This window comes from Mytilus trossulus, chromosome 8, assembly GCF_036588685.1.
Source record: "Mytilus trossulus isolate FHL-02 chromosome 8, PNRI_Mtr1.1.1.hap1, whole genome shotgun sequence".
In the NCBI taxonomy this organism is placed as follows: Eukaryota; Metazoa; Mollusca; class Bivalvia; order Mytilida; family Mytilidae; genus Mytilus; species Mytilus trossulus.
The window spans coordinates 76,055,972-76,068,988 of NC_086380.1; the positions used below are offsets into that span (position 1 = coordinate 76,055,972).

Sequence of the window (13,017 nt, forward strand, 5' to 3'; positions counted from 1 at the left end):
TAAATATTTTTTAAATTTAGAAAATTTGATATGTTTTGATATTATACCATTATAAATAGGGTTCAGGACCAATCCAGTCTATCTTATCATAGTCCATCGTAATTAATTCCATTTTTCATTTGCATATATTTGAAGCTGGTATCTCAGTGAAGGATAAATATTTCTTGTTAAAAAAGTTTTTATGGAATACATTTTTTAGCATTTATTTATATTTTTTTTTAATTCCCACTTGCAAGCTTATAATATATTTATTGTGTGTGTATATTTAGAATATAAATTAAAAAAAAAACTGGTCTGTGTTTCTGATACTAAAGGAGGTATTTCGGCAGAGACATATAAATACATGTTAGTATACATGTCTCTGATTTCAGTTACGGTCACATATCATCATCTGGTGGTATCCCTAACCTATATCTGACCCTTTTCTGAGAGAAATGTGATTGATTAATAAGGAAATCACTGAAGCCTGACCAGAGCAGGCCCCTCTAAGGAAGTTTGTGTACTCAAATAACTATATTGAAATCAATGAGGTTCAGGACCAATCCATATATTCTTCATTTTAAGGCTAAAATATTACCTTATTCTGTTCACGTGCAAATGTGGAGTGGACACACATACCTTTTTATTTTCCACTGAATAGAGGGGCAATATGTATATAAGCCACTTTTATTGTTATAGTATCGAATTGAAATGAGTGAGATCAAATGCTTAAAATAAAAGAAAATAAGTTGAAATATGAAATAAAATTGAGAATGGAAATGGGGAACGTGTCGAAGAGACAGCAACCCGACAGGAGAGCAGAAAACCGATGAAGGCACCAATGAGTCTTCAACACAGGGAAAAAATCCAGCACTTGAAGATGTTTTGAAAATTAAAACTAAGCGCAACAAGAATGTGTCCACAGTACACGGATGCCCCACTTGCACTATCATTTTCTATGTTCAGTGATATTGGGGTAAAGATTCTTATTTGGCATTAAAATTAGAAAGATCATATCATAGTGAACACGTGTACTAAGTTTAAGTTTCAACTTGATTGGATTCCAACTTCATCAAAAAACTACCTTGACCAAAAACTTTAACCTGAGCGGGACAGACATTAGGACGGATGAACGAATGGACAAACGGAGGCTACAACCAGAAAACATAAATCCCCTCTCCTATTGTAGGTGGGGCATTAAAATAATAAACAGCTGCGCCATGAGCTAGAGCGCATGATACGCCTAACGGTTTTAAAGAATACAGTTAAATAACTTCACAATGTCATACCAGAAATTTATGAAAAAGGGGGGTTATCTTAATAGATATAAATCAGTCAAAAAAGTTTAACAAAAAATTGTCAAAGCACTTAAAGGTTATTGTCTGAAAACTAGAGAATCACTCCTTTTCATGAATCAAATCCCATAACTCGGAAATGTGAAATCTTAAATTTATAAAAAGCGAAAGGAAGCTTAAATACATTGATATATAAACAAATCGCCAAAGTTACATGAGAATTGCTGAAAGAGTTTATGAGTTTTTTCCTCAAAATACTAGATATTGTTAATGTCTGACATGTTAAAGACAGACGGACAAATATATACAATAAGACTTTAACCAGGCGTATAAAAAAGGGGGAGGGGTGTTCTTATCCCTAATTGCCTTTGCTTCATGAATATTTTATATATTTAAAAAATTATTAAGGAGATTTTGTTTTATCATTAAATCAAATTTATCAGAAAAATGTGAAAATTAGAAAGAATATGCATTTCTTATCAAAATAAATCTTCAAAATGACAATAATTATCAATCTATTCAACATTTAAAAAAAAATGAAAAATTTAATAAAAAGAAATCATAACTTTATTTTATATTCCTTTAACTGAATTGAACATGATTGATAAAAAATAGTGACTTGATTGTCAAAATCTTATGAAGAATATACACACATAGATAATGTAACATGTAGTAGAAATATTTATTCTTCAAGAAAAGACAGAAAAGGCCAAAATGTTGACTTTCTTATCAGATAATCTATGTGTAACATATGTGGTCAGTTTATTGGGAAGAGTGATATATAAATTACAAGGACTTCAAACTGTGAAGCTAATCAGTTGTGAAATTTGAGATTCCCTCAAATCTGAGGGCATTCTTCGGGCTGTACTATAAAGTATATAGGATTTGCTTAAAATTTATTAAAAAACAACAGTAAAATTAAAGGGTAAAGTCTTTATCAAATAATAATAAAAACCTTGGGGAAAACAGTTTAGGGTACTGTAACGAGCATGGGTTATCTTAACTTTTTATAATATTGTGTATTATAATGTATTTAACTGTGTTGTAAATTATGTCGTATATTACCGGTTATAATTTGACACGTTTGATCACAAATATAGAGTAACACACACAATGTGTGAAGAAGGCCATAAATACATGTAAGTTGATCAATCCAATATAGTTTGTTTTTTTCATATTTTCTTAACAGTAAATACTTATTTCCACGTCCTACTGAAGGCATGCCCGAGCCTTGTGTAGGATATCTTGTTAGTTAAATATTTTCATAACACACAAATAAACATTTTGTGGACAACTTGAGGTATGCCTGACCCCCTGTATGCACGATATTTTGGTAGTTTTGAACGTTTTCATCAAGTATAAGTAAACATATTTCGCGGATTTAACTTGATATATGCCAGAGCGGCAGAGCCTTGTGTTAGTTTAATTGTTCTCGAAAGTCGTTAACTATTATGTTTAAATATCATTTTATATATTTTTTTTTTTTTATATAAATCAATGGTTCAATCTAAGTGTTTCTTTAAATTGAATGCAATTTGATAGCCTATTACATAAAATAGGTATGAAGTCATTTTTCCTGATCGTGATAACTGTCAGAATGTAGGACAGAAAGTCACAGACAAAAAGTGACATGTATAATATGTTATAAACATTGAGTCCTGTTTCATAGAAAAAGCTTATTTTTGTTTGTTAAAAGAAAGACAGTTTACTTATTTTGAGAAACATCTTTCTGTAATGGGCTTTCAGTGAAAATCAAATTATATGTACATGTTTATAATTCTTTTAACGTTACCCTGTGTAAAGTTATATTTTATTTGCTGCTAAAAATCCATAAAGATAATCGTGATTTTCTCAAATTTCAATAATCCAATGCCTATTACTAATGTTAAACTTAAGAGAGTGCTACCTAAGTCAGATCCAGGGGGCCCTGAGGGTCTACCCCCTCTTTTCATTGAAAACATTTGGTTGATTACATATGGAAGCACTAAATCATGTATGTATCGGGCCCTCTCTTGAGGCAGTCAGTGGCACCCTTATTTAAAAGTTGTCTGGATGTTAAAAGTATAATGCCACTGCTGGTGTGTTGATTCCACGAGGTTTTCACAAGCCTAGTAGATGACATAAATTATCATTGATATGGTCACATTGAAAATAAACTGGTTAAACAAATATTTAGGAATTGATGGTTCTCAATGCTCTTTAACTTCTAACTTTTTTGGCCTTTTAAATTTTGTTTAATTCGAGTGTAACTGATGAGTCTTGTGTAGCCGAAACGCGCATCTGACAAAAATACAAAATGTCAATCCTGGTATCAATGATGAGTTTATTGACATTCCTTTTTTTCTAGGACAGCTATTGCTTTAAAATATATAAAAAAAACCAAAGTTATAAGAAACCCAAAACAAACAATATAACACAACAATGGATTCATGCGTATATTTTTTCATGAAACAATGAGCTCATTCACCCAGTTTCATATCATAATACATGATGTAATATACAAATAACATTTTGCACGATGCGATTGGGGCAATGGACCACCGTTTTTTTTAAATGATGTTTCAGATGTGTACTCGTTATGATAAGATTAAAGGAGTAGGTTCAGTAAGACCTCCCTTTGGACCCAAAATATAGCAGTTTTAGAAAATTGTGAAAATGTAATCTTTAAGCTATGTTTTGGAAAGTAAAATGCTTCTGCTACATACATATGAGCTGTTTTTTACAATACAATGCAAAAATATCGCGTTCTAGCATCAATCAGTCATGGCAAATTACTGAAATCTTCAAAATTTTAGCATTTTGGATAATTTTTGGACGGTTTCCGTCTAAAATGAAAGTGGCTGCATTCGTGTTCATTCATAATATTGAAATGCAAGTTGTATTTGATGATAATGCAAAACATATATAAAGGTTGAGGATTAACACGGCTACGGCAACTTTCATTTTTGAGAAAAAACATCTGAAAAGTGACGTTTTTGGACATATTTGATAGATTATTTAAGCTTGCATCAGAGCGTTTTAATGACTTAATCAGTTAAAATCTTTCATATAAACTAATTGCATCCATTGAAATAATCAAACCACACTAATAATTTATTTCAGAAGGTTTACTATGGCATCAGCTAGTTTCTGTGATCCTTGCTCTGAAGCTAATAAGTCATTAACAGCAACAAAATATTGCTCCGACTGTGAAGAAAGACTTTGTACAGACTGTGCAGAATCACATTGCAGATTCAAAGCTTTCAAATCTCACCATGTTATTGACCTGTCGTCCATTGGATCCAATATTCTTATGTGCGCGAAGAAAAACTGCAATGTCCATTCAGAAATGATATTGGATTATTACTGCACAGACCATGAGATCGTATGCTGTAGAGCCTGTATATCTAATGAACACAGGCTTTGTCAGAACGTGCTCCCATTGGAACTGGCCTCGAAGGATGTTAGAAAGTCTGCACTGTTTAACGATGTTATGGAAGACATAACGCATCTTATCACAACATTGAATGCTTTAGACAATAACAGAGAGTCAAACTTACAATCATTGGAGAAAACTAAATCAACAATAATTAAGCAGATCCGAGCAGTGAAATCCAAATTTTTGAAACAAATTGACGATTTGGAGGGTGAATTAACAACCACCTTATCATCTCTCCAACGAAAACATGAAATCGAAATCAACAAACAAAAGCAAGAAATATCGCAAGTTTTGGTCAATGTCGAAGAAAAAAAAACCGAGATGGATTTTTTGAGTGATCATGGATCTAAGAATCAGCTCTTTATATTCCTACGCCAACAAGTAACACATATTCATAGTGCTGAGGCAAAGATTCAGCAGATAGTATCTGATTCACAAGAATTCGATATAACCTTTGACGAAAAGAAAGATGGTAAGCTTGAGTCTCTCGGGTCACTATCAGAGTATGTTCAACAATGTCAAGTTCAATACAAACCAAAGAAATTTCAACAAGCCCAGATAAAGGCGGAACCAATGAAAAACATTCTAGGGTTTGAGAAGGATACAGTATTGAAACTCAATACTGATGTGGTTAACACTCTTATTAGTGTATCAGTGACAGATAATAATAAGCTCCTCATTACTAATAGAGCATCATCCGATCCCAAACTCTATGTTTACAGAGACTGTAAAGATTATGAGACAGATATAACATTTTCCTCCACACCTTATTGTGTTGTTGTGATACCCGGTACAGACAGAGCTGTGATTACCCTACCTAACGAGAAGTCTATACAATTCATCAATACTACAAAGATGACAAAGGACAACACAGTTAACGTCGGATTTACATGTTATGGTATTACTGCTGATCGTGAGAGAATTTACGTTGGTGGTACAGGTGGTACTATCAAAACATTAGACACCAATGGGGCAATTCTTAAAACGATTGAACCAGGATTTGGTTGCATTTACTTCATAGCATACGATGATATTCATGATCATTTGATTGTTAGATGTGTTGGTAAACTCCTTTGTATTAAATTAGATGGAACACTAGTTTACAGTAAGGATGTTTCAGGATCAGCAGGTTTAACACTTGATCGACAGAGGAACATTTATTTTGGCGGTTTTGTGACCAACAACATACAAAGAATATCAACAGAAGAAGAAAATTGTGAAGAAATGCTGAACAAAGACAATGACATTGACCGTCCATTGGGAATGTGTTTTAACAATGACTTCACACAACTGTTTGTTATTAATAACCGTTTTAAGTCCGTATCTGTATTCAAATGCAAGTGAATATACATGTGAAACAACATAATTATTGAAAAGCTATTTCGTATAACCAGCTAAAAAAGTCCGCGAAATAACAAATGTAAATATACAATTTTTGACAATGGTGAAACGTTAGCATCAAACGTTTCGCCTCCATTCAGCTGCAAGAAGTTAGTTATATTAGAAGTAATAACAAAATGAGATATGTCATACAATTAAAATAATGACAGTAAACGTATTTGGGTGTATGATTATTTAGTTTTTGCATACCAAAACTCGTCTACGATTATTCGAGGGTTTTCGCATTATTTCTTTCAGTTAAATTGTCAGTCTCATACATGTTCTAAGTGGATTGTGTTTAGGCTTTTTATTTGTTTTATAAATATAGGATATACATACTGTTGTTTGTCCTACATACCCGCCCCCCCCCCCCCTTTTCCCGAACTGTAAGGCTGTAATTGTCCATCAATGCGTATAAATGCAAAATGAAAAAAAACCATCATGGTAAGGAGAATACTAATTCAATTTCCTCTTTCATGAGGGGGAAAGGAGGAGTATCGGAGGGGTCATGATCCTGAAATACCGGGCTTAAAATCATGAAACCCCGAGGTCCCGATTTGTGAAGGAAGTTAAATCCCGACATCCCGAAATTTGAAACATTGATTCCCGGATCCCAAAATGATCAATCCCGAAATCTCGAGCTAACAAATACCGGTCCCGACGTCCGGATAAAGGTCCAGCCCTACCTCTTGGATAGATAATAATTATTGTATTGTTTTTCCATTATTGGAAAGTCGTTAAATTGAATGTTTGCTTTAACGCTTTTCTGTGCCAATTATTTTTTAAACATCAAATGGAATTAAATTTCCCTACTGCTGCATGCATAATCATCTTTTGCAATATTTGGTTATGTCTTTGTTGTTTTTGAAGCATCAAATTATAACAAAACAGTATTTAGCATGAATTGTTTATTTAAAAAAAAATGGTTTCCGAGGTATCGAAGGAAGTTAAACTAGGGGCGTGTTTTTTTGTTCTTCGGTAGTGAGCCAGAAGAGGTCCATTTCTATTTTTTTGCATTGGGAAGAGCTTCTGGCTCTCTTCCACCACTTCTTTTTAAATAGGTGGTTTAGACAGCAGAGGCACAAAACAAACATGGCGTCGTTTAGTCTAAATGACATTCACAAATTAATGAATGAAAATATACTAGAATGTGAGCTTTGTTATACACGTTTTATGGTATGACAGGCTTAGTAGGATTTATCTGTAGGACGATAAGCTGGATGAATATAAGAACTACACAGACAGTAACAGTTAAGGGACAACTATTCGAAATTCTAGAGAAGGGATGTTGATTCTTCTTTAGGTACAGAAAACCATCAACATTTTGAAGATTACTTTCCGTCACAGGCCTGATTGAGGTTCTTTCAATTTTTCTAGTATTTATTAAATTTTACAATTTTATTGAACTTTTAATTTTTTACATTTTTTTAATTATATTTTCATTAGTGATTGACGCTAATTCAATACTCATGATTGGGGATCAGTTTTAATCAATAGAAGAGGAATGAAGAAGGAAAGAGGACATCATTATTCATTTTAATTTGTCGCTAATCATGCCTTTTTTTGATTTCCTCTTACCAGGCAACCCTATTCTTAAACGAAAATCTACAGTCCCCCATCCCAACAAATAAATAAATATCAGATGTTTTTTTCTTATATAACACAAGTTTAAATTGATGCTAATTTTTAACGACGCCCAGTGACAAATATGCCATGCATGTTCAGGAAAACACGGGTATAAAATATGAAAACGAAGAGATGTGATATGATTTCTAATTACGCAACTATCATACTATGAAGCAGTGGATGGAAGCAACAATAGGAAACAGTAAGGCCTTCAACAATAAAAAAAACCAAACTAACCCGATACTGCGAAGCCATTTATAAAACGCCATGAAAGTGTGAAAAAATTCAAACGATAAAACTAATACGGGCTGATTATACAAAACAAAACAATTTGAAAACTACCAAATATGAGTTGAGACATGAACCAACGACAAACACTAAACTACATGCTCCTGACTTGGGACAGGTTCATAAAGAATATGGCAGAGGTTGGTCATATAAAAACGAAGATGTGGTATGATTGCCAATGAGACAACTCTTCACAAGAGAACAAATGATACAAAAAATAACAGTCATAAGTCACCTGATCATACGGCTTTTAACAATAAACAAAGCCACTACTGCACATTGTGAGCTATAAAAGGCCCCGAAATCACAAATGTAAAACAATTCAAAGGAGAAAACTAACGGCCTTATTAATGTATAAAATAAAGTGAACGAAAAACAAAGAAGTAACACAGCAACAAACGGCAACCAATGAATTCCTGTCTACTGACTTGGGACAGACACATTCATACAGAATGTGGCGGGATTAAACATAGTAGCGGGATTCCAAGCATTTCCTAACCAAGGACAGTGATTTAACTAGTGTGTGAGCGCTCGATCCTCCTCGAAGCTGAAACAGTAGTTTAGCAGTACAATATAAAAACAACCTGTGCAAATCAGTTGCAATTTGATTATCTGAAAAGATCGGTACGAGATACTCAAAAGAAACCGGCCAACTAACATCAAGACCATAGACTCAAAACATCGAACTAAGAGTATTTGCAATTACTGGAAGTTTGTTCAAAGCTAGTTGCAACTAGTTCTGAAATAAATCTTGTTCTCCCAGACTGAAGTATCAATCAGTACACAACTAACTGATACAATTTATTAAAAAGAAAAGTATAGGAAACGTCTGGTTTACGTTGCATACGAATATATGGATTGATATATAATGAAAGCATTTAAAAAGTGGTAGTCCGAAGGTTTTGACCATACAAATTTTGCATTAGAAATAATAGATATTTTTTTCGGATATCTATAAAATACAGAAATTACCGATTATTTAACAAAAAAACAATTTGTGTTTATTTTTTATAACAAAAAAGTTATGTCTTTCTTTCGAAAAAAAAATTACGGCCACAAATCTGAGTTTCGAGCAAATATACAAAATTTCGACCTCATTTTACTCATAAATTAGCACATGAAGGTATATTTTTGATTACATATTTGATTTAATCAGGTAAAAATAGCCTATATGCAAATTTTTATGAACTTGTAAATACATGATCAAAACTGTATCGTATGCCCTTAAAAATCAAATAGAGGGGAATAAAGCCTGATTTGTTTAGCAACATTGAATTGAAGAAAAGCATAAAGAAAATTGTAACGAACAAAGCACAATTTTAGAGTCATGTCTACGGGACGTATCTTAATTTTCTAAAAAAAAATCGTAAACTTCATTTAAATCATCCAACATAACAAGAACCTGCTGTATTTAACGGCAATTTATTTGTTTATTTTATTGATCTTCCGTAGAATATCTCCAGAAGAGATCCAAATTCATTTTTTTTAACTCTTCACTAGAAGACATTCTGGAGATGTACAGAAGAGACCAATAAAACACGCCCTAGGCTGATAACAGCGCCACTTATAGTGTTTCAAAATATTATACATCAAACTTTATCATCCTTATATAATTTCTACATTAAGTTCTAGTATTGTCTTAGTGCTGGCTTCAATAACCAGGGCCGTAACTAGCCTGATAATAGTGAGGCAGAATATATTCGCCAAGGAGTATGGGGGCCTTGAGCGGCCCCCAGAGGCTCTAAGAAAAATGACGCAAAATCGTGCATTCTGAGCGTTTCCCGGACTCTTTCTTACATTGAAACGAAAATGATTTTTAGCTATTTTTTCAACAACATTATGGTCTCAAATCAAAAATATAGATTTATTTTGAACGTTTGATTTAAGATTTTTCGGTTTTAGGGACAAGATTAAAAGACCAATATGTAGGATAAAGCAAAAATCGTAATTTTAATAATCAATAATACCGGTCTGTCAGTTCTTGTCTTGTAATGTGCTGACTTTGGTGATTTTATATGACTAGATTTGAGAGGGCAGTATTATACTTCGTTCTAGTCCTGTTTAGGTTGACACTAGGGACCATATTTATTTTGTTTACGGTATTAATGATTCTTTTATTGTTGAAGAACATCCAAAAACTATCAAGATGGAGAACAGGAATAAAAGTTTTGACCATTGAATTGTATTTTTTCTATGCATTGACTCTGTGTGCGATTAAGTTCCTTGCACGATACTCCGTATTCCTTTATTTTCTGTTGAAGGCCTTAGGGTATGAACACGACTTAATGCAAGTTTAACCCTCCAATGTAAAAGGTCATATGCCCATACATTTTTTTTTTCTCAAATGATTTGATACCAAAAAATTGGTGGTCTTACTTAAATTTAAACGATGGCAGCTATGTAGTTTTATCCTTAGGCGCATGAGAATATGATACACATATTTTTTTAAATTTTTATTTTGCAGATTAAAATATTCAATTTTCGCTATTTATAATACATATCTATCACTTCTGTGCATGTCCCGCCTAGCCTTTCGAGTGAATTAAAGACTAAGAAAAAATACCCAATTTTACAATCCATACTATCAAAGAAAAATTGTGTATTTTCTCTGAGTCGTTTAAACCTGGGACATAGAAGTGAAAACAATAGACCATCAAATCTGAAAACCAAAGTAAAAAAGAAACATGGATCACGAAAAACATGCAGAGAGTAAAGAGAACTTGCTTTTTGCAAGACTTTTTCCGTGAAAACAATTTGATATGAAGACAATCTTTTATTTCATTTTTTTTTTTTTTTTTTGAAATTTCCAACATGAGGCATTTGCCTCATTTCCCTCAATGTAGTTACGGCCCTGATAACCAGTTTTGCAAGTAAAACAGCAGAAAAGTCCTGGTTAATTTTGAATCTGTTGATCTCGTTTAAATCCAACAGGTAAGTTTTCTTAATTTAGCAGTGTTATTGTTTGTTTTGACGACGAGCTAATTTTAGATTTATATGGTTTACATCGAAAGTAAATTATTTCACAATCCGTTCTTTATTGCGTTACTGTTAAACTATTTCAATAAAATATTCCTTTTTTATTACGTCAATTTGGTTTCAAATGGATAAAGTTCTTACTGTTTGTCTACTATATAGAGGCATCACTGTCAGAGAGAGTGCGAATCGTTTGAACAGCCGATATAGTTTGTAATAAGGTAAATCTTTACAATTATATTATATATTTGTGCAGTGTGTTGTGTTGTATACAAACGATTCATTGCTCAGATTTTGTGAAATGAAGCAAGACCTTGTAAATATGAAATGAATGAATGTATTAAATTAAGACAAGGAAAGAAGGTCTGTGTTTTTAGAACGAACAAATATGTATTGAAAGAAGTCACAGGAGATGGTCAAGATTTGGACTGCAAAAAATAGCCAGTGAAATTGATATTTTACCTAAATTAAAGATGAAAAAAGTTTAAAAAATAGTAACCGCTGTTTTGTTTGGTAAAATTGAATTCAAATGATCGGAAGCCTCGAAATTGATTTTAATTGGTTAATTCAGTTTGAAGATCGACTTGAAAATGAGCAGTTGGGCGATGTGCATCAGACATAACGGTCATTATAATCAAACAAAAGGTATCAATCAAAAGAGTTATGACACATAATAAACCTTTTAGTGAATACAAGCTATAAATATCACCAGTAATTTTTTTTATGTCTTATCTTTAATGTATTTTATTTTCAGAACATGATCGAACATTTGGTGTTTATGAGAGATCTTGTATTATTTTTTTACAACTGTTAAAAAGTGAGGACGATTTATATCTTGATCTTTTATGTATTTTTCTGTGGTCTCTTTTTGAATATAGTATGCGGCCCTCCAGTTGTCTTTTAACTGTATGTGTCGTTAACTTATTGTCTCATTGAGATTAACCCAGATGTTTTACCAAAAATTCAGTTGGCCAATTGTATTTTAAAATATCATCAAACGATCGTTATATTATACTAAACGTAAAAACTTTTTTTCACACCGCGATGCATCACAGCTGGATATGTGATATTTCTAATATTTTTTATGAAATCACGCCTATGATAGTAAAAATGGTTTTTTTTATGTGGGGGGGGGGGATTGATATGCATTACTAATATTCAATGCATGATTTTTTTATTCTAAGATTTAAGCGTTTTACTTATAGATTGCCTTCGTCATAATAGGAAAAACGTTTTGAAATATTCGTTGTTTTGGTTTCGTATTAGATTAGCCTTTTTCGCATCTGTGTAACAAATTATCAGTCTGCTCTATTGTATGAGTTTTTGATATACAAGAAACATTACTTTTTTTGACTGAATTATTTCATCTAAATTAGATACATTTTTTTTAAATACACCAACAAACAATGTTATTTAACAATGATTTCCGTCATTGTAATCAAATTCTGATATTGTGGTACACTACTCTGGGATGAATATAATCGTAGCTTAATCTAGCAGCCATTTTTATGTGAGTGGATCTCTGTTTTGATAGATTATGCGATAAATGACCTCATTAATCCAGTCAAGGAGTATCATAAAATGATTTACAAATAGCGGTTTGGTTTATAATATTGCTAAAGTTATCTTCTTGAAACATAAGCAACTTCCATAACTACATAATTATATAGTTTGTCATTGTCTCAGTTTTGATTAAAAATAAAAATAAATCTTAGTTTGAAAAAAAATAAATCGATCCTTTTCAAGGAAACCACACACACACTTTACCGTACTATGTGCCAAACAAAGAATCTAGTTTCAAATACATAATGATACATTGTAATGTGACCAGTATAAATTCAAAGCGTGTTTATTTTTTATTGGTTAACTTTGGATTATTTGTCCCTTATTTTTAGTTTTCTGAAAAAATACTGCATTTGCTCTTTACCGTAGTGTAATCTTATCTTAGATCACAGTCTTTGTAATTTTGCGGTAATATTAAGACTTTTGATTTTGCTATGCTTTACACTACTATTTCCATGCTCAGTCATATCTCATTTGTTTTCAGAAATTTTCTCT

General features: G+C 32.3%; 1 protein-coding gene across 1 annotated transcript; it reads left to right on the forward strand.

Moving 5' to 3' along the window:
* The first annotated feature begins 4,386 nt into the window (after positions 1–4,386).
* On the forward strand, positions 4,387–6,036 carry LOC134728008 (E3 ubiquitin-protein ligase TRIM71-like). The gene has a single exon (XM_063592408.1). The coding sequence runs from the start codon at positions 4,387–4,389 to the stop codon at positions 6,034–6,036; it is 1,650 nt and encodes a 549-aa protein (XP_063448478.1).
* The last annotated feature ends 6,981 nt before the right edge of the window (positions 6,037–13,017 follow it).